Source organism: Narcine bancroftii, chromosome 9 (genome assembly GCF_036971445.1).
Source record: "Narcine bancroftii isolate sNarBan1 chromosome 9, sNarBan1.hap1, whole genome shotgun sequence".
Lineage (NCBI taxonomy): Eukaryota > Metazoa > Chordata > Chondrichthyes > Torpediniformes > Narcinidae > Narcine > Narcine bancroftii.
The window spans coordinates 3,557,019-3,579,906 of record NC_091477.1 but is presented as its reverse complement, the minus strand read 5'-3'; the positions used below and the strand labels follow the sequence as shown (position 1 = coordinate 3,579,906).

General features: G+C 50.0%; 1 protein-coding gene across 1 annotated transcript in view; it reads right to left on the bottom strand.

Annotated features, from left to right (window-relative positions):
- Nucleotides 1-953: 953 nt before the first annotated feature.
- The window catches only part of LOC138743127 (synaptopodin-2), a 66,287-nt gene continuing 44,352 nt past the window's right edge, over nt 954-22,888 (bottom strand). The window contains exons 3-4 of the mRNA XM_069898006.1: nt 15,135-16,876; nt 954-5,218 (exon numbers count right to left, since the gene is read on the bottom strand). Coding sequence (XP_069754107.1) covers nt 4,664-5,218; nt 15,135-16,876 — 2,297 coding nt within the window. The 3' untranslated portion in view covers nt 954-4,663. The remainder of the gene's footprint in view (nt 5,219-15,134; nt 16,877-22,888) is intronic.

The window sequence follows — 22,888 nt, the reverse complement described above, 5'->3', positions numbered from 1 at the left end:
CTCCCTCAATGGAAAAAGCTGACCTACATTTATTCTGTCTGTCCACCTCATAATTTTAAATTTCTCTATAAATCTCCCTTCTTTTTGCTACACTCCAGGGAATAAAGTCCTAAACTGTTTAACCTTTCCCTGTAACTCAGTTCCTGAAGACCAGGCAACATCCGAGTAAATCTTCTCTGCCCTCTCTCTATTTTATTGATCTCTTTTCTATAGTTCAGTAACCAAAACTGCACACAATTCCCAATTTTGGCCTCACCAATGTGTTACATGACTTTACCATAACATCCCAACTCCTGTACTCAGTACTTTGATTTATGAAGGCCAATATGCCAAAATCTCTCTTTACAACCCTGTCCACCTGTGATGTTCATTTTGGGGTACGATGTATATGTTTTCCCAGATCCCTCTGTTCTACCACACTCCTCAGTGCCCAACCATTCACTGTGTACGACCCTTCTTGGTTTGACCTTCCAAAATGCAACACGTCACACTTGTGTACAATTAAATTCCATCGGCCATTTTTCAGCCCATTTTTCCAATTGGCCCAGATCCCTCTGCAAGCTTTGAAAACCTTCCTTGCTGTCCACAACGCCTCCAATCTTAGTATCATCTGCAAACTTGCTGATCGTTGTCGATCAACCCACCGACCCCATTCGTCTTTGGGATGTGAGAGGACACCAGAGCATCCAGTGGGTGAGGGAAACCCAGCCGGTCACTGAGAGAAGGTGCAAACTCCACATAGATAGCACCAGAGGTCAGGACCTGACCCGGGTCTGTGACATAGTGCATCTTCTGATCTGCCCACTCCACCTCAGTCACAAGTGGCAATTTGTAGGGAATTGCTAAGGAACAGTGTTTGCCTTACGGTGGGCAGAAGGTAATGTCGTGTGATGTTACATTGACAATGAAGAAATCTTCAATCTTAACACAGGAATAGCGACCACATTAAAACATTTCACATTCATAAGTATTTTTTATATATACTGATGCATTTCATTTTCATATAATTAAAAAGTTTGCATTCTTTTATAATTCAAGAACTGTGGGACAGCAAGATGGGTAGAGGGAGTGTTGCAGTGTGTTGATGGACTGTATAATTGGTCAGCTGGTGGTAGCAGGATCGCGAGAATACATGATGATGCAATGTATTGAAACAGGCAGGGCTTGGCTCGAGCTTTGCGTGTGAAGAGGAGCAACTGGTTCTTTGCTCCCACCTGTTCACGTTACACGTGCTCCAATACACGATTTCATTCAGCAAATGGCAATCCCAAACATTAATCTAGAGTCAATCAAGTCGCAGGTCATTTCCAAGAAATCAGCCAATCACAAAATTGGACAAAGATTCACGTTATACAGAAGTCCATTGGGGACCACGTGACTCAACTGTTCTCATTTCCCCCTCATGTGCCATTTAATTCCCCGTGGGTTCCTTCCCTTCACTGCTTGCTGACCGGCACCCCTCCCCCACTACAGTGTGGCCAGCTGAAGAGGTGGATGCGGGCCTGATTTGGATATTTAAGAAAAATTTGGATGGGCCATGCATGGGAAGGATATGAATGGGTGTAGGTCAGTGAGGCCAGGCAAAATAATAATTTGGCAGACTAGATGGGCAGAAAGGCCTGTCCCTGAGCTGTAGTGTGCACAGTGGACCCAGAGGAGAGGACATATACCATGGTGAGGACTCTTTTGAGTTGGAAGATAAGGTGAATATGGCAATCCTCTTCCTGGGCAGAGAGATCTACACAGAAAGAGGTGGAAGAATATCACTCTCTTTAGCAATCCTGTGCCCAATGAACCAATATCTGCATGGGCAAGCCCTTTCTCCAATCAAGGATGGGGACTCAGGACCAGGCACCTGCAGAGACCAGCAATTGACCCCCCTATGCTAGAGCCAACACCAAAAGCTGGCTCACCCTATAGATGAGGTCGACCTAAGCTTAAACCCTCGAACATCTCAAACCGGTCTTACAGTTCATATCAGAGAGTCAGAGTTGAGTTTGGAACCATCCAAACTAACTGTTTCTCCACTGTGGAAATAATCTTGATCCCTGCCAATCCACGGTTGGTCAGTGGAAGGAAGCACACTCAAAGGTCCTGCTCACATCATCTGCAGGTTCAATGAGCTGGAGCAGAATATTGATCTGGTATGAAGTTGGAAGATAGCTCCACATTTGTCAAGAGATACTGCCCTTGGTTCAAAATAAGCCCATTGTGCGTGGAGAGCTTTTCTGAATATACACCCTGGGTAGCTTTGCTGTTCGTGACAGGAGACAGACCGTGGGTTCCTCCTACCCAAGATACACAAATCCATTTATACAGTTAGACTCATTGTTTCCATGTGTTCCTGCCTCTCTGAACTTTTCAGCTTTTCTCCACTGGTCCAGTTCCTCCTGATCGACATCTGTGACATGCCCTTCATCTCTTCAATGAGTTCCTGATCTTAAGTGCTTCATTTTCAATAGGACTCTCTAAAAAGTAATTTCATGAGCTAGCATAGTTGATGCTAAAGTATTAATGAAGGGATATCACTTCTGACCACCAAGATTTGGCAAGCCCCAAGACTGACACCAACAAAATCCATATCGCTACGGATCTTCTGGAGATTTAGGGAACCTCTTGCTGTCCAGCCTGGAACTGGTCCATTGTCTGAATGATTCCAATGGACATTAATGTTGGATTTCCACTTGCCAAATACAGGTTAGCCTCAACTGCCTCTCCCCCACCCCCAAGGAGGATCATCTTCTTCAAGCAGATGCTGGTCTTTGCCAATGGTTGCAGAAGAGAGGAGAAAGGGAGAGAGGGAAAAGCAGTAAGTTGTGGACAACTCTTCCCACCATGAACAGACAAGAAACTCCAGGAACTGGGAGACAATTTTCTGGAAGCCATTCATAGGAATGAAGCAAAATTGTGAGAATCTTCCCCTCCCATTGCCCAACACCTCACAAAGTAATCAAAGAATATTACAGAAAGGATGAAGATGGGTCCATTGGCAACCAAGTTTCATCCAATCAGGCAACCATGGGACGATTTGCTTTCTGATTGGCTGCTGGGATGTGATGCACACAGAGCAGGAGCCAATGGCAGGCAAGGGTGGTGATGAACAATTGGGTGGTGGAAGCCTTGGGAATTGATGTCTGGGAGTTGGCAGAGGCCTGCTCATTTCTCCTCGATGATAGTCATAGAGTTCTACAGCAGGGCAACAGGACCTTTGGCCCAACTTGTTCATGCTGACCAAACACTACTGAAACCCTGCTGCAGTATGGATGAGCTGGTTGACTCTACAGCTCGATCACTTGGAGCTTTCATTCAGAAGGACTCCAAGGTTTTCACCTCTGGAGCTGAGGACCTTCAGTCACTAATGGGCTTATATCAGTCATCACCAGTGAGAGGTGGGGAGGCCATGACCACATCCTTGACCCCTTTGGAGTCTTTCTTGGTGAAGGTTCCCCCAAAGGAGCTGTTGGGGAGGCTCTGGGATCGAGACCACAGACACAGTGGTATTACGGCAATATTCCTCCAACCTGGGATGGCGCGTGACCTGCAGAAGGGGGAACCTAGTATTCCTATGGCACATGCTACCCTTGTCTTTGGTGGCAAAGACATGGGACTGTTGGGACACCCAGGCCAGTACCCTGGGTCCACTTCATGGACCCTGCAGGCAAAGCAGGGGGGGGGGGTGTTCAGGCTGATGGACTACGGGCCAGTTGATGGTGTGGAGATGCCATCTATCACCCCTTGGAACAGTGGTGAGATGGTGGTGCCTTGCTAAAGCTGGATCCTAGTGAAATGCTGCCCTTGGTTCCCTCTCGGCAGATGCTGCCTGACCTGGTGACCACCTGATTGTCTGCTTCTCCAGGGTACACCTTCTCCTCTTCCTTCATCTTCCACTGACACTCAAATGGACAGCGAAGCTCTGGTTGAGAAGCCTTCACCAACCCCGCTCTTTGTCTCTGGATGATTGCAAACACCTCTTCTGTTCTCTCCATAAATCCCCTCCCTTCTCAGCAAATTAAAATGTGTATGATTTCATGTTGCAGCTCTACAGATCTCTGGTGAGACCACACTTGGCATATCGTGTTTTGGTCTGGTCGCCTCATTACAGGATATGGAAGCTGTGGAGAGGGTGCAGAGGAGATTCACCAGGATGTTGCCTGGGTTGGAAAACAAATTTTATAAGGCAAGGTTAATAGAGCTTGGACTTTTCTATTTGGAGTGTAGAAGGATGAGAGGAGACAATAGAGATTTACAAGATTATGAGAGGCATAGATAGGGTGGACGGCCAGCACCTGTTTCCCAGGGCAGGGTCAGCAAACATCAGAGGACGTGTCGAAAGTGAACTTTCTGCATCAGGGGTAAGTATTTTTTTTTTTACACAGAGAATTGTGGGGCCCTGGAATGCCTTGCCAGGGGTGATGGTGGAGGCTGGATCATTAGTGGCATTTAAGAGACAGGTATATAGATGCAGGAAAAATAGGTTACAGGGTTTAGTACATTTTTAAAGGAGTATATGATTCGGCATAACATCGAGGACCAAAAGATCTGTACTGCGCTGTAGTGTTCTATTTCTAGGATTTCTCACTGTTTTTCCTCCACGGATGCTGCTTGACCTGCTCTCCTGCACCTCCCATTCCAGGGGGGGTGGGGGGTTGTTGGTGGGCTAGAATCACTGTTCGCTCTGCTTCACTCTGCTCCCTGTCCATCCCCTGGGACAGAAGTTGTGGTAACTGGGAGACCTGGCTCCAGAATCGTCCGACCCCAGCGAGAACTCGGAATCGGTGAGCGACCGGCGGTACACCCTAATGGGGGAGCGGGCCAGGGTGGCTGGAGTGGGGGTGCTGGGTGACAGAGGGGAGAGGCAGTCGCTGCGGGGGCTGAGGGGAAACTGGAGGTCCCCTGGGCTGGAGGGCGACAGGGAGGGACTGGACAGCTTCTTCCGGCGGGCGGCGCTAACCACATTCTTGGCCAGGAGGTCCTTCAGCCGCCGACTGTCCGTGATCTCCGACCCCAGCTTTGTAGCTGGGCTGGACCTTGGCGGGGTCCAACTGGAGGGAGACAGCACCCCAGCTGTTGGACTGAGGGTGCATAGGGGGCTTTGGGGGCTGCCTAAGGCAGTGCTGCTTGCTGAATCTGACTGCACGGTGTCCAAGTACATTCTGGTGCTGTTCCTGCGTCCTTCTCCAGCGGTCTTCCAAGGCGGGGTGACTGAAGATTTACCTCCCTGTTGGGGATAAGAAAAGAACCCAATTAGACTTCTTATTTTCCCTGGACTCCCTCTCCTCTGGATGCCCCATGAAGTTCAGTCCCGGTGGGGAAGTCAACCATCGAAAACAGGAACTTCAGATACCTGCCAAGTGAGCAACGAGAACCTGGAGGGACTCAGTCGGTCAGGCAGCATCCGTGGAGAGAGACAAATGTTTCATGTTGGGACTCCTTAGTATGATAGAGTCTCAATCAAGGCATCTGAACCTAAAGTTGTGCTCATATCTTGACAAAGGGCTCAAGTTGGTTAGGTCCTTGTGTAAAAAAGTCAGGTTTTGGGGACCAATTTGTGGGGGAGAAGGGGTAATCTTTTACACCTGTTATACTTTTGACCACACTAAGTACCTGCATTGTTCAAGGCATTGTGAGCTTGGATTGGCGGGCAGCCAGGGCAAGATGGGCTCAGATGGGCGGGACCGCATGTAAGTTCGTGGTCGGGACATTGGGACCTCCAGTGGGCGGGCGGTCAGGGTGACAATCCATGTTCAGGGCATCGAGAACACGGACAGGCGAGTGGCTAAGGCGAGGATCTGCGGTCTGGGCGTCAGGAGCTCAGATGGTCAGGATTGGTGGTAAGTCCGTTTGGGGCAACGGGAGCTCAGATGGGCGGGCAGCCGACATGAGGATCCACATTCAGGGCATCAGGAGCTCAGATAGGCAGGCAGCCAGTACCAAAAATAGGTGTGTGGTGGGGGGGGGGGGGGGGGGGGGGTCGACTTTTACACGAGATAGACTATTACGCGAGTATATACAGTATCTCAACCTTTGCCATATAAAGGACACTGTTTGACCTGCTGAGTTTCTCCAGTGTTGATTTACTTCAGCCATGGTGTCTGCAGACTTTACTCAAGGTGTCTGAATATGATCATTGAGTGGCCTTTTCTATCCATTGATGTTGCATGATTTACTAAGCCCTCCCAATATCCTTATGATGGCGTGTTTAAGGGGGAAATTACTGGGCAAAATACTGGGGGCAGCATCTCTATTCTTTATAATCTCTGCCGAGTGTTTGATTGAATGGCCCACCCTAAAATCAACAATGTATCACTCCCACAGTGAAACCTTGTTTTTATGTCTCAGGATCAGAAGCGAGTGATCCAGAGGAGAGGTCTCTAGTGGGTCAGCGAGCTATCGAACTGCTGGGGGAAATCACAGACTGCGAGGAGAGAGCAGGAAGTGAGCTGGTGCCTGTCCCTCAGTTGGATAGTTCCAAGGTTAGTGTAACGCCTTTACAGCATTCAAATCCTACGCTATCTGTGAAGAGTTTGTACCTTCTCTCCATATCAGCTTGGGTTTTCCCCTGAGGGCCCCGGTTTCTTCCCACCGTTCTAAATGTACTGGGGGTTGTCGATTAATTGGGTGTAACTCGTGGGCCAATAAAGCCTGTTACCATCCTGTATGTCTTAATTTTAAAAAAAAGTTAAAATTCTTGTCCATGGAGGGTGTGAGAGGGTCCATTGTTGCAAGCTGCCACATTACATGTTGTGCTTGGTGTTAAGGGTAGATGAAGGCCTTCTGGCCCACCCATCTGTGCTATCAAATACTATCCCCTGCACCATCCATATCTTTCTATTGCCTTGATGATTCTAGATGGTTGAATACTAAGATGGGCTCTGTCTCCCCCCCATCACCTCTGACAGGGCATTCCAGATTCCAAGCACTCCCCCACTACACTTCCAACCCATATTCTCCAAACCCAGTCCCTCTAGTTCTAGATATCTCTGCCATGGTGAAGCATTTCCTTCCTTCTCCTGTCTCTCATAAGGTGGATCACTGCTGTCTCCGGAGACCCCTGTTCGATCCCAACCACCGACACTGTTGGTGTGGAGTTTGCATGTTCTCCCCGTGACCACATAGGATCCCTCCCCCTTCCCCTATTGCTCTGGTGTCCTCCCAATGTTTGGACAATTGGCTGGTGTAACTTGTCCTAAGTGTGTGGATGAGGGATGGAATCCTATACAGTGGGGCAGGGGAAGTTGATGGGAAGGTGGAGGGAATGGAATGGGTCCAGTGGCGGGGCCGGATGATGGTCTGAACAGAGTCAATGGGCTGAAGAGCCTTTTCCATGCTGGATGAAGATGACACTGTGGCTGACTACATAGTGTTCCCCCTTCAGCCTCCTCTGCTCCAATGAATAAAGACCCTGTCTACTCAGTCTTTCTCTGTATTCAAGATACTGCAATCTAGGCAACATTTTTGTAAACCTTCTTTGCACCCTCTCAACCTTATTGATATCCTTCGTATAATTTGGGGACCAGAACTGCACACAATACTCCAAACTTGGCCTCACCAAAGCCTTAAACAGTTTCAACATCACCCCTCAGATCCTATATTCTATGCTATGATTTATAAAGGCCAGCATACCAAAAGCCTTCTTCACCACCCTATCTACATGGGAATCCACCTTCAAGGAATGCTGAACTGTTATTCCAAGATCTCTCTGTTCCTCAACATTCCTCAATGCCCTCCCCTTCACTGCATACATCCTATTTTGGTTATTCTTCCCAAAATGAAGCACCTCACACTTATTTACATTAAACTCCATCTGCCACCTTTCAGCCCACCTTTTCAAACAGTCCAAATCCTTCTGTAGTCCATGAAAACCAGGAGGAACTATTCCCCAGTCGAGCCCGTCTCTCCTGATAACCCTAATAACACAAGTGCCTCAGCAACATTCCCACGAATCCTTTCACAATTAAGACATCGGAGCAGAAATAGGCCATTCAGCCCATTGAGTCTACCCCACCATCAAATCATGAGCTGATCTGTTTCTCCACTCAGCTCCATTGCCCAGACTTCTCCCCATAACCTTTGATGCCCTGGCTCATCAAGAACCTATCAATCTCTGCCTTATGACCCGGCCTCCACAACCGCCTGTGGCAACAAACTATACAGATTCACTGCCCTCTGGCTGAAGAAATTCCTCCATGCCTCTGTTTTAATGGATGCCCTTCAATCCTGAAGTCGTGCCCTCTTGTCCTAAACTCTTCCTCCATGGAAAACAACTTTTCTACATCTACTCTGTCCATCCCTTTCAACATTCAAAATGTTTCAATGAGATCCCCCCCCCCCCTTGTTCTCAATTCCAATGAGTCCAGGCCAAGAGCCGTCAATCGCTCCTTGTATGATAACCCTTTCATTTCCAGAATTGTGTGTCTTTCAAACACTTTCTCTCAAAGGATGGAGAAAGCAGAATATTTTTTAAGGGATGTTGAGACAGATGGTTGTAAATTTATTTTAAATTTTGACAGACAGCACGTTAACAGACCCCTTCAGCCCACGAGTCCGTGCTGCCTGATTACACCCAATTAACCTACACCCCTGGTAGGGGTGAATGGTGGGAGGAAACCGGAGCCCCTGGGAAAAGCCCAAACACAGTGAGAACGTACCAACTCATAACAGACAGCGCAGGATTAGAACTCCGGTCCTGATCTCTGGCACTTTTAACAGTGTTGTGTTAACTGTGGTGCCTTTAGAAAGGATGTTGAAGGGTTCCATGAAGGAACATCTATGGAGGCTATAATCAGACCAGCCTTGATCTTATCACAGGCTGGAAGGGCCCAATGGCCTAATAAAAGCATGTCTGCTGACCAAATCCATTATTCCTGATTCCGACATATTCAGCGTTGCCAATCTTGAACCCACATGGGAGTAATAATGATGACTCTGTACAGCTGTCTGGGAGAGGTTCACCCCCCCCCCCCCCTTGGAGAAGCAAGCTCAACTTACCTCAGAGCCCCATGGCCCAGTCCTTTCCAAGGGACCATCCATATAAGAGCAAGGATGCTGAGTCTCCACAGGGCACCAGTGAGACCTCCCACCAGTGAGAACTGTGGACAGTTTTTGTGCCTTATTTGAGAAAAGACGTGCTGACATTGGAGAGGGTTCAGAGAAGATTTCCTCGAATTATACCAGGAGTGAAAGGGTTAGCATATGAATAAGATTTGTCAGCTTTTGGACTGAACTCATTGGATTACAGAAGGATGAGGGGTGACCTCGTAGAGACATTTTGAATACTGAAAGGCAAGGGTGTTTCCCGTGGTAGGGGATTCTAGGACAAGAGAGCACAACTTCAGGACAAAAGGCCATCAATTTAAAACAGAGACGCAGAGAATTTCCTTAGCCAGAGGATTGAGAGTCTGTGGAAATTGTTGCCACGGGTGGCTGTGGAAGCGAGGCTGTTGGGTGTATTTAAGGCAGAGATTGACAGGTATTTGATTAGTCAGGGCATCAAGGGTTATGGAGAGAAGGTTGGGGAGTGGGGCTGTGGGTGGATGGATCAGCTCATGATTAGAATGGTGGAGAAGACTCGATTGGCCGATTGGCTTACTTCTGCTCCTATATCCTGTGATATCTATCAGAGTCTGAGTTTACCTCAGCATTAACCAAAGCAAGATCCTGGGAACGTACAACAGTCCAGTATCAAACCCCTCGGCCCACGACATCTATGTTGCCCATGGTGTCAAATTAAATCTCTTAGAACGGTATAGCACTGGAACAGGCCTCTTGACCCACAAAGACTGTGCTGCCCATGGTATCAAAATCAAACTAAAATTGTGGATTGCACCTGATAAATCTCTCTGCACCTTGTGTCTATTTAGAAGCCCCCCAGTGCTAATGTAATCCCATCTGCCTTCAAATGATTCGAATCCCTCTATTCACCACATGCCCGTTCATCTGTCTAGGTTAGCCATACTCAACCATTCTTCGGTCTAAGAACCCCTCCAATTCTGCTCAAAGTTTACAGCCCCTCTTCCCTCTGAGATTGAAACACAAAGGTCTGCAGACGCTGCAATTGTAGTAAAAATGCACAAAAATGCTGGAGGAACTCAGCCTGTCTCACAGCATCCATAGCAGGTAAAGATATATCACCAAGGTTTCAGACCTGAGCCCTTCTTCAAGGTCTGAGTAAAAAGCAGGCAGGTGCCTGAATTAAAAGGCTGGGGAGGACAGGGGGAGTATAGACCGACAGAAAAAAGGTGTTAATTGGACATGGGAGAGGCGAACAGAGAGAGGGAAGGTGAGATTTGATGGGGGGAGGGGGTTTTAAAATATGCCTTGTAAATCTCCTTTAAACTTTCCCCCCCTCACCTTAAACTGATGCCCAGCGATATTTCAGACTGCCACCCTGGGAGATAAACGCTAACTCTTTATTCTACCTGTGGCTCATAGCATCCATCAGGTTGCCCTCACCCTCCGACACTGAAGAGGAAACAACCCCAACTATCAGACTTTTCCAGGGAAATACTGGTTAATTAATCCTTGGTCCTGTCACCCTGGCCCATTCTCCGATCAGCGAGTAACTAGAATATTATCCAGACCGCACTCCCATCACCATCCACGTTCCCTGTCCCCATATTTTCTCGTTTCCTGAACCTCAAGGATTTTCTTTCTCATGTTTGGTCAACTGAGTGACAAGGTGTAAACCAGATGCTAGAGAAACCCCTGGGAATACAAGTGACTGGGTGTGAATGAGAGGTCGACAGATGGTGGGAAAAGGAGAAAGAGGAAGAGATGGAGAGAAAAAATTAGAAGCCTAGAACATGGAACATTCCTGGACAGTACAGGCCCTCTGGCACATGGTGTATATCAATCTAGCCCTTCCCTCCCTCACACCCATAACTTCCTTATTTCTTTCATCCATTTGCCCAAGAGTCTTTTGAACATCCCTAATGTTCCAGCCTCCACCACCACTCCCAGCAATACATTCCAGGCATCCATCTCTCCCTGTGTAATAAACCTACCTGACCCCTTTGCTCTCCTTGCCTCATACAGAAGTTCTCTTGTGTTTGCTGCGGTTGCCTGGGGGAAAAAAACTTGCTGCCTGTCCACCCTATCTCTGCCTGTTCTAATCTTGTAGACATCTGTAAAGTTACCTCTTATCCTTCTTCACTCCAAAGAGAAAAGCTCCAGATCTGCTAACCTTGCCTCATGACACATTCCCCAATCCAGGCACCCTCCTGGAAAACCTTCTCTGCACCCTCTCCAATCTTTCCTGTAATGAGGTGACCAAAACTGAAAAAAGGGTGGTCTAACCAGTTTTATAGAGCTGCAACACTGCCTCACGCCTCTTGAACTCGATCCCCATCTAATGAAGGCCAGCCCACCATACGCCTTCTTAACTCTCCTCACCAACCTGAGTAGCCTCCTTGAGAGATCTGTGGATTTGGACCCCAAAGTCTGTTCTTCCACACTTACGAACCCTGCCATTATCCATGTAGTTTGAAGAGCTCAAGGGGAAAGTAGGGGAAAGGAGGAGGAAGAGAGAGGGGGCGAGGGAAGCCGAGAGAAAGAAAGAGGGAGAAAGCCAGAGAAATTGAAAATAGCTTTATTAAAGTGCAGAATACCATCCAATGGTGGTACAGTAGAATATTTCAGATTACAGGAGGATCCAGAAGAAGGAAATCACATTTCATAGCAATATGATGTTACAGATGGAGTAAAAGAGCAAGAACAAGGGTTGTCAGTGTACTCAGATCATCAGTCAGACAAGCAGACATTCCTTTTCCAGGCCACAATAATTGCAGATGTTTGGGGCGGATGTTGCTATAAGATCCAGCAGTGGAGACGAGCCAGAGGTCTTGGGTGCAGTCCCAACAGCTGGAGCCCATACTTTTTACCCAGATCTCTGTTGGTGTGACTGTGAATTATTCACAATCCGCTCTCCTTGCCCATTCCCAACAGCCCTCACTCCCTCCCCACCCATTCCCAAGAGCCCTCACTCCCTCACCCATTCCCAACAGCCCTCACTCCCTCCCCACCCATTCCCAAGAGCCCTCACTCCCTCCCCACCCATTCCCAACAGCCTCACTCCCTCCCCACCCATTCCCAACAGCCCTCACTCCCCCACCCATTCCCAACAGCCTCACTCCCTCCCCACCCATTCCCAACAGCCTCACTCCCTCCCCACCCATTCCCAACAGCCTCACTCCCTCCCCACCCATTCCCAACAGCCTCACTCCCCCACCCATTCCCAACAGCCTCACTCCCCCACCCATTCCCAAGAGCCCTCACTCCCTCCCCACCCATTCCCAACAGCCTCACTCCCTCCCCACCCATTCCCAACAGCCTCACTCCCCCACCCATTCCCAAGAGCCCTCACTCCCTCCCCACCCATTCCCAACAGCCTCACTCCCCCACCCATTCCCAAGAGCCCTCACTCCCTCCCCACCCATTCCCAACAGCCTCACTCCCTCCCCACCCATTCCCAAGAGCCCTCACTCCCCCACCCATTCCCAAGAGCCTCACACAAAGCCCTGACCACTCTCTGATGCTCTGAAACCCTATCTTGTGGTTCATGCAGCTCAGAATGTCACACAACCTTCCCCCTCCCCTCCACCGACTCCTTCTACATCTCCCGCTGCCTGGGAAAGGCAGCCGACACATTGAAGGACCCCCCCACCCCCCCCAGATACATTACCTTCTCCCATCTGGGAGAAAGCACACACTGACAGGCTTATTGCCCTGCAGCCATTAGGCTCCTGAATGAACCGCACAAGAGCGCTCTCTCATTGCCTTTGCTAGACGCTAATTGATCTTGCTTTTCATTGTCGTCCCACACTCTATAAATTGTGCTCTTTACATGGCTGTATGAATGCTAGAGATAACTTGTTAGACTGCTCATAGACGAACCACTTGGTTTTGGAATTTGGTGAGGCCATAATTGAAGTATTGAGTGTAATTTTGGTCACCTAGCTGCAGGAAGAGTGTTATTAAGATGGAAAGAGTACATTAAGATTCACAAGGATGTTGCCAGGAGTTGAGTTACAGGTTAAGACTTTATTCCCTGGAGTGTGAAAGAATGATGGGAGAATTGGTAGAAGTATACAAAATTATGAGGGGTGTAGATAGAATAAATGCCACCAAGCTTTTTCCACTAAGGTTGGGTGAGACAAGAATAAGAAGACATGTTTAAGGGTGAAAGGGGAGAAGTTTATGGAAACATGAGGGGGAATTTCTTCACACAGAGAGCAGTGGGGGTGTGGAACGAGCTGCCAGCTGAAGTGGTGAATGCAGGCTCAATTTTAATATTTAAGAACAATTTGGACAGGTACGTGGATGGGAGAAGTATGGAGGGCTATGGACTGGGTGCAGGTCAGTGGGATGAGGCAGAATAATAGTTCAGCATGGACTAGATGGGATGAAGGGCCTGTTTCTGTGCTGTAATATTCTATGAAGGAGTGAGACAGGAGGGGAAGGAGATATAGAGAACGTCAGATGAGTGAATGCTGAGAAGTTGGATGGCCTCAGCAGGTTAGACAGCATCCATGGAAAGAAATAGTCGGGGCCTGGAAGGAGATTCAAAAATACATCAACTTCAAGGGGTTTTTTTCAGTCAACACAAACTCGGGGCAATTCGATGGGACAAACTCAACCCCACTGAGGCCTACTTGGAGCTGCAGTGGAGGCCTGGTGAAGAGAGGCTGAGTCCTCGTCCTTCAGGCCTGGTGGCTTGCCCCGCTGCCACCGCCAGTTAACCCTTTATTGCTGTTTGAGGGTTAGATGCAGAAGGAAATATTTAACCCATCTTGACTAAAAGGAGCCACCAAACCTCATCGCACCTTGTGTTCCTGATACATGTTTGGGTTTAAAACAGGGAAGTCTGCAGACACCGTGACTGAGTGAAAACACAATGCTGGAGAAATTCAGCAAGGTCAAGCAGTGTCATTTATGTAGCAAATATATAGAATATTGTTTTCCATTCTGGTCATCACATTACAGGAAGGATGTGGAAGCTCTGGAGAGGGGTTAGAGGAGATTTACCAGGATGCTGCCTGGATTGGAAAATAAGTCTTATGAGGCAAGTTTTGCAGAGCTGGGACTTTTCTCTTGGGAGCGTAGAAGGATGAGAGGAGACTTGATAGAGGTCGACAAGATTATGAGAGGCATAGATAGGGTTTCCCAGGGCAGGATCAGCAAATACCAGAGGGCATGTGTACAAAGTGAAGGGAAGAAGGTTTGGGGAGACATCAGGGATAATTTTTTTTGTTACGTGGAGGGTTGTGGGGGCCTGCAATGCCTTGCCATGGATGGTGGTGGAGGCTGAAGCATTTGGGGCATTTAAGAGACTCTTAGACAGACACTTGGATGATAGGAAAATAGAGGGTTATGAGATGGGGAGGGTTTAGTTTTTTTTTGGAAGGAATATGTGGGTCAACACAACATCAAGGGCAGAAGGGCCTGCACTGTGTAGAGTTCTATGTTCTTCAAATATATAACCAACGTTTTGGGCTTGAGTTGGTGCCTTGACGTTGGTTCTGTGCTTTTATCTTTACTAGGTCAAGGACACTGTTTGACCTGTTGAGTTTCTCCAGCCTTGTGTTTTTTACATTTGTGGTTATTCCCTGTGTACCGTCCCCAGCAGAGCATCCTCACCCTCACCACCCCTCCCACACCCCCATTCACATCCCTGCCCCAGGCGTGTGCGAGGAAGCACAAAAACCGGGATGTGTCAGCGGGCACCTGCATCAGGGAGATGGGAACACAGTGGCGGTGACTGGGCACGGGGACGCTCTGGAGGCGCACGCATGCATGAGGAGAGAGGCAACACACTGCAGTGAGTGCGTGTGTGGGGAGGGGGATGCGAGGGGGAGAAGATGAACAGACAGAGTGCACATAGAGGTAAGGTGGGGTTCAGGCTGTGTATGTGCGAGGTCTGAGGCAAGGTGCGCAGGCACAGGAGGGTACTGGAGGTCTTGCATGCATGTCGGGAGGGGGCAAACGATGCCAATGGGTTGTGCAGGAACAGGCTCACACTTAGGAATGGGGTGGAGTGCAGTGCTGGGCAGTGCCCACAGTGCCGCCTCTCAGTCGCATGCAAATGATGTCGCACACCCCGCACCCATTCACAAGAAGAGCCCCCGCGGCCTCCACACCTGGGCCTCGAGTCCGGCTCTTCGCGCCGAGAAGGTGGGCCTGGGGGTCTGCGGCGTCTCGTTGGGCTTGGGGGCCTGCGGCATCTCGGTGGGCCTGGGGATGGCCTGCAGCGTCTCGGTGGGCCTGGGGACGGCCTGCAGCGTCTCGGTGGGCCTCGGGACGGCCTGCAGCGTCTCGGTGGGCCTCGGGACGGCCTGCAGCGTCTCGGTGGGCCTCGGGACGGCCTGCAGCGTCTCGGTGGGCCTCGGGACGGCCTGCAGCGTCTCGGTGGGCCTCGGGACGGCCTGCAGCGTCTCGGTGGGCCTCGGGACGGCCTGCAGCGTCTCGGTGGGCCTCGGGACGGCCTGCAGCGTCTCGGTGGGCCTCGGGACGGCCTGCAGCGTCTCGGTGGGCCTCGGGACGGCCTGCAGCGTCTCGGTGGGCCTCGGGACGGCCTCCAGCGTCTCGGTGGGCCTGGGGACGGCCTGCAGCGTCTCGGTGGGCCTGGGGATGGCCTGCAGTGTCTCGGTGGGCCAGGGGACGGCCTGTGATGGGCCCTGAGTTGTCAGCACGGGCCGTGTGTCCAGACTGTTAAGCCTGGGGCCTGGTGGTTTGGCGGCAGTAGGAGGAGGCAGGGGCGAGGTCCTGGTGGGTTTGGGCCTGGGCGCCCCATGGACCGGCAGAGGGGAGCCCAAGCCAAGCTGGCGCAGGCCTGGCGGAACTGCGGTCTTGCCATGGAAGGCGGAGGAACCCCCCCCAACTAGGCCTGAAGGCCTGGAGATCCCCCCAACTACGCCCAAAGGCCTATAGCTCGGCCCCAGATTGCCACCACACCTCCAGCTTGGTGGCAGCGAGGCTGTAGGGGAGGTAGGCCGCGGCTGGCGCTCGGAGGCTAGCGGTGCCTCGATAGTGAAGCGCTCCATTCGTGTCTGGCGCCGGGCAAATAACTCGGCCCCTTTGCCCCGGACCTCGGCCAGGCACTGCGAGGCTCCAGCCCTACGCGGAGGCCGCAGCTCAGGTGGCTTCAAGCATGAGGCCCACTCAGGCGCTGGTTTCTCCTCGCCTGCGCAAACCATGGCAGCTGGAGCTGGGGCCGGGGCCTGGCATGGGGCTAGCATGCAGGCTTCGGCACCCAGTCCCAGGCTGTCATCGGTGCTGCCTCCCCCCTTACGCTGCACATCAGCACCATGGACCAACGACAACAGCTCGGGGTTGGGAGCAAGCCTTGGCCTCTCATGGAAGGTGAACATTGGCTTCCTGCCTGCTGCCCGCAGCCTCGACTGCTCCAGTAGGCCTGTCTTGCCTGGCCGGGCCATGGGTGGTGGTGGGGCCAAGCCACTAGGCCTGAAGGCCTCTGCCTCTCTACGCCGGGTCTCTGCTGGCAGCTCCATGTAGTCCTCGGTAGAGTCAGGCCAGGTTATGGCCTGCTGGTCTTCGCCTCCTGCCTTAGTCTCCACCACACCTTCCAGATGGGTCTCCTCCTCCTCCATGCCAGCCTGCTGCTCGAAGTAGGGTAGGCCGGGTTCCTCTCTGGGCTCCTGGCCTACACAGCCCCTGGGCTCCCCACCATCTCCATCTGCCAGCCGGGCAGCCCCCAGCCCCCTCTGCGTGAACTCGTTGACCCTCTTCTTGCGCCGGTTGAAGAGCAGGACACCCTTGGAGTTGGGGCTGGGTGGCGTGGTTAACTGGGCTGCGATCTTCTGGCTCTGGGTCCTGGCCCCCTTGGCCTCCTGTTCGCTCACACTCCAACTGTGGCAAGTTCCTGCAGGGGGAAAGAGGAGGACACTTTCAATAGCTGGGTCAAATACATGGAGGGTGGATGGAACATTCTGCCACAATACAGGCCCTTTGGCCCACATACATATGCTCTCAATAAAAACATAATGATGGAGAAACTCAGCTGATCAAAAAGTGCACTTTATATTGCAAAGATTAAGGTACATAACCAATGTTTCAGGCTTGAGCCCTTCATCAAGATGTGAGCAAAATGTAGGCAGGCGCCTGGTTCATCCTTTCAGGTCTGTGCCAAACTATTATTCTGCCTGGATCCACTGACCTGCACCCAGTCCTTAGCCCTCCCTACCTCTCTCATCCATGTACCTGTCCAAATTCTTCTTAAATGTTAAAATTGAGCCCACATTCACCACATCAGCTGGAAGCTCATTCCACTCTCCCACCACTCTCTGTGTGAAGACATTCCCTCCTCATGTTCCCCCTAAACTTTTCCCCTTTCACTCTTAACCCGTGTCCCCTGGTTTGTATCTCACCCACCCTCAGGGGAAAAAGCCGACTTACATTTACTCTCTCTATTCCCCTCATAATTTTAAATACCTCCATCAAATCTCCCCTCATTCTTCTACGCTCCAGGGAATAAAGTCCTAACCTGTTTAACCTTTCCCTGTAACTCAGTTCCTGAAGTCCGGGCAATATCCTAGAAAATCTTCTCTGCACTCTTTCCATCTTATTAATATTTCCTGTAGTTTGGTGACCAAAACTGCACACAATGCTCCAAATTTGGCCTTGCCGATGCCTTTTGCAACTTTACCATAACATCCCAACTCCTGTACTCAGTACTTTGCCAAAATGCCAAAAGCTCTCTTTACAACTCTATCTACCTGTGTCACCACTTTCAGGGAATGATGTATCTATATTCCCAGATCCCTCTGTTCTACTGCACTCAATGACTTACCATTCACTGTGTATGTCCTAGCTTGGTTTGTCCTCTCAAAATGTAATAACTCACACTTGCCTGCATTAAATTCCATCAATTCAATTACAGCCCATTTTCCCACCTGGCCCAGATCCCTCTGCAATCTTTGAAAGCCTTCTTCACTGTCCACAATCTTAGTGTCATCTGCAAACCTGCTGATCTAATTTCCCACATTATCACCCAGACCATTGATATAGATGATAAATATCCTTTCTGTAAGGAGGTGACCACAACTGAACACGATATTCCAAACATTACCTCTTGATCCCCTGACTAATGAAGCACTGCATAGAAATACAGTCTATTCAAGGCTAGTCAGCGGGGCTTTGTGAAGGGAAGGTTGTGTCTCAAGAGCCTAATTGAGTTTTTTGAGGAGGTAACAAAAGAAATTGATGAGGGTAGGGCAGTAGATGTGGTGTCTGTGGATTTTAGTAAGGCATTTGGCAAGGTTCCTCTTGAAAGACTCGCCCAGAAAGTCATAAGACATGGGATCCATGGAACCTTGGTTGTGGGAAGAAAGCAGAGAGTAGTAGTGGAAGGAAAATATTCTATCTGGAGGTAGGTGTCTAATGGAGGGGCTGCAGGGATCTGTTCTGGGACCCCAGCTCTTTGTGAATTTTATAAATGAGGAAGGATGGGTCAGTAGGTTTGTGGACGACACGAAGGTTGGAGGAGTTGTAGATGGAGCTGAAGGTTGTCGAAGGTTACAAGAGGATAGAGACAGGATGCAGAGTTGGGCAGAAAAGTGGGAAATGGAATTCAATCCAGATAAGTGTAAGGTGATGCATTCTGGAAGGACAAACTGGAAGGTGGAGTACAGGGTACAGGGCAGTGAGAATACTGAACAGGCAAGTGAACTGCTCACACTAACCCTCTGAGGTGCTCATATTTATGAAACATTATTTATTTATGTCTATATACAAATAGGTGTCCTGTGTATGCATTGATTTTTCTGTATGTGCGCTATGTCTGGGTGCATTGTCTACGTGTTTCGTACTGAGGACCGGGTTGAACTTGTACAATCAGATGACAAAAACTTTACTTTTTGTTTGCACTAACTGAATATTTCTTATCTACTATTTTTTCAAGATTCCTTTTTGTCATGTAATAGTACAGAACATGTAATATTACATGAAATTGGCTTCTGCCTGCTGTAAAGCAGAGTTGCTATTAGTGTCGTCCGGAAACCTTTACAGGTAGAGAGAAAGAGAAGCAAAAGAGAGTCCCTTCAGAGACACTGAGTTTTTGTCCGTAGATTCACCTCCCGCAGCCTCTGCAGCCGCACAGACTCCTGTTCGATCCATCGACTGGTCTACTTCTGTGGTCACCGTCCTTTAGGGTGGTCTCCTCTTATATGGTGGTCTTCTTTAATTATACCTTTCCGTATCTCATCTATACCATAGTAGTTTTTACAAAAGTACGTTTGGCTGCAGCAAGCAGGAATTTTGGTGCATGTGTGTATGATAAACTCTATCGTTCATTGAAGAGGACATCTATCCTTGTTCACACAGGCCTCTATGTGTCTCTAGGGCAGCAAGTACTGCCAACGAATCCTCACTACTACGAGCCCTTGCTATACTGTCACTGTGGCTAATAACACTGTGCTTCCTGAACACTTTTGGGTGTATTTTATGGATTTTGGGCTGCTGATCTGGAAAAATTGCCTAATAATGTTCCTATCACGTACCGTTTTTTAGATATAACCTACTTTTGTGATTTCCTGTCATATTTCACGTCTACTTCAAGCTACAAAACCATGAAGTGCAGCGTGTCGTTGAAAATTCATTTTCTGCATTTGCACGTGGACGTCTTCCCTGCCGATCTCAGTCCCATCAGTGACGAACACAGGGAGAGGTTTCACCAGGACATTGGGACCATGGTAGAGTGGTGTCAGGGCAACTGGAATCCATCAATGCTGGGCCGACTACCGTTGGACACTGACGTCAGGTGCTCAGTACAAACGAAAATTGGTGGCAAAATATTTTTAGGTCAGTTAAACTGATGCAATGCTAAATTCAATAAAAGTGAATTTAATGTTTCCTCAACTTCCTACATGATGCAGCAAATCTGAAATTACCTTTGTGCTCATCTTGAGGTTTAATTTTTTTTTAATGTAGCATGGTAACAGGCCATTTTGGCCCACAAGTCCATGTCACCCAACTTATACCCAATTAACCTACACTCCCAGTACATTTTGAATGGTGGGAGGAAACCAGAGGCCCCAGGGAGATCATACAAACTCCTTATAGACAGCACGGGATTGGTACCCCCATCTGATCATTAGCGCTGTAAAGGTGTTGTGTAACTGCTACCCTAACCGTGCTGTGTCTATCATAATCCCCATTTTTTTTTAGGAAGGAAACATTTTGGAAAAAAATTGTTTTCCAGTATTACCAATCTCTTGCATCTCGACTGGAGCAAAAAACAAACTGACGGATAAATTTGAGGGAAACTCCCTCAAAGTCTGGAGTGGGGTGGCTCCATGTAGACACACCCTTCAGCGGTTTGGTTGTTACTGGAGCTGGATTGTGCTGGTTTTGTTCAGTCAGCTCCAGCCCCCAGACCAGTGTGGCCCTGTGGTAAAAGCTGGGATACATTGAGTGACAGGTATCCACGTACTCAGTGGATTCTCCAAAGAATCCTGTTGAAGAACCCTGTGCAACGTGGGGCAGTTAAACAGGAAAGTCTGCAGACTCTGTGACTGCAGGGCAATGCACAAACACTCAGCAGGTCATGTAGTGTTCACAGGAAACAAAGGGCCTGGGCCCTTCATCAAAGTATGAGCTACAAAGCTGGCAGGTGCCTGAAAAAAGGTGTGGGGAGGAGGGAGGAAGGGGCTGGGGTGGGAGGGTGCACAGGTCTAAAGGCAAGAGGTAGCTATAATTTAATTTTTGAAAATTTAGACATACAGCACGGTAACAGGCCCTTTTGGCCCATGAGACCATGCCACCCAATTACACCACAATCCCCTGGTGCATTTTGAAGAGTGGGAGGAATCCAAAGCCCCTGGGGAAAACCCATGCAGGCATGAGGAGAACGTACAAATTCCTTACAGACAGCATGGGATTCGAAGCCCGGTCCCGATCACTGGTGTTGTTAAGGCATTACGCTGACTGCTATGCCGACATTTAAGAAAAAAATTGGATAGGTCCATGGATGGGAGGGGCGAGGTGGGATATGGTCTGGGTGCAGGTTGATGGGACTATACAGAATAGGTTGGCACAGACTAGATTAGGAGAAGGGCCTGGTTATGTTCTGTGGAACTGACTAATCTCCGAAATGCAACCACATCCTTCCTGTGGTGCATTACGAGCCCAAAGGACCCCAAAACCTGCAGCAATGGACATTCACCAAGACAAGTAGTTACTTAAACAAAATTTGTTTTTAATTATCTTTAAACATGAAAACAGAATCAAACTTTTACTTAAAATTTATCTTTAATAATTATCTTTAATGTGTGGTTAGGGTTAGGGGAGGGGGGGAGGGGGGGGGAGAGGGGGGGGAGAGGGGGGAGGGGAGAGGGGAGGGGAGGGGGGGAGAGGGGAGGGGAGGGGGGGGAGAGGGGAGGGGAGGGGGGGGAGAGGGGAGGGGAGGGGGGGGAGAGGGGAGGGGAGGGGGGGAGAGGGGAGGGGAGGGGGGGGAGAGGGGAGGGGAGGGGGGGGAGGGGGGAGGGGGGGGGGGAGAGAAAGAGTGCACACTTGGGAAAGAGAGGTGAATGTTGCTGGAGATCAGTGACACAGACACTCAATAAGGAGACCTTTAACCCAGCATCAAGTGGCTCCACTTTGATCCGTCTCCACGAGTCAGGTCGGTGCCCGAACCCCGCAGCGGATCCGCCCCGCGCAGGTCAATGGCGGAGAGATTTCGGAGAGAGGATCAGCTCGGCGGCAGGCCCTTCAGCCCATCTGGCCCGCGCCGAGCCCCCTCCGCCCGGTGCCAGTGACCGCACGGTGCTGACGGGAGATGGCGCCCCGCGGCCACGGGGAGAGAAGCCGAGGACGGAGTTGTCCCTGGTCCCAGGGCGAAGCGGCGCCGAGCCCCGAACCTGACACCGGGCAGGAGCAGCGCCCACGTCCCGAGGAGACAGGACCCCCCCCCCTTCCCCCATTCCCCCATTCCCCGAGCCAGTCTTCGCCTGCGAGTTGGAACGAAGTAAATGTCCAGGTTTGAGGAGACTTTTAAAAAGTTTGGTGGAAAGTTTAGGAATAAGCGAGGCTTCCTATTGACTGGAGAGAGAGGTTTATTTGCTGCCTCAGGTGCGAATAGCGGGAGGGTGAGTTGGGAATATTCTCTCCACTTACCTTCCTTTCCCCGGGATCAGCCACTCACTCCCGAAACGCCCTTCTATCCTGCTGTCCCTGTCAGACCTGCTGCAGGGTCCAGCGGCCCGGACACGAAGGGAATCCACATCGCAAACTTGTTCGCAGCAGCAAGCAAACCCAGGCGACTTTCTCCCCTCCCGGGTCCAAGCACCCGCCCTCTTCCACGCCTCCTATTAAAGCAACAAGTGGATCCAGGCAACTGGCTCCTTGCCAAGAGATTGGGACCGCCAGATCAAAACAAAACGAACTGTTGGGTTTGGGGTCATTGGGCCACATGGGCTCGTAAGGGTCTGTAACCTTGCTGCATGTCAAAATTAAATGAGACAGAGCGAGGGGAACAGCATCGGTTGGGGGGTTGGGGGGTGGGGGGGAAGGAACTGCAGATGCTTCAATTCAGACCCTGCATCAGGAGTAATGCAGAGGACTGGCACCTATTGCAGATAGAGTTGCCAAGATTGCTGCCAGATCTTGATCGGGAGGACAGGTGGGCAGAGGAATGGTTGATGGAATTTAATGCTAGGTGTTGCATGGTGAGGTCTTACCTGGGTAGGACTTGCACAGGGATCTGGGGAGGGTTGGAGAGCAGAAGGATCAAAGAGAACCTTGAAAGTGGTGTCACAGGTAGACAGAGTGGTCAAAAAGGCTTTCGACACCTTGGCCTTCATCAGTGTATTGAGGATGGAAGTTGGGACTTCATGTTGCAGTTGTATAAGACATGGGTGAGGCCTCATTTGGAGGGTTT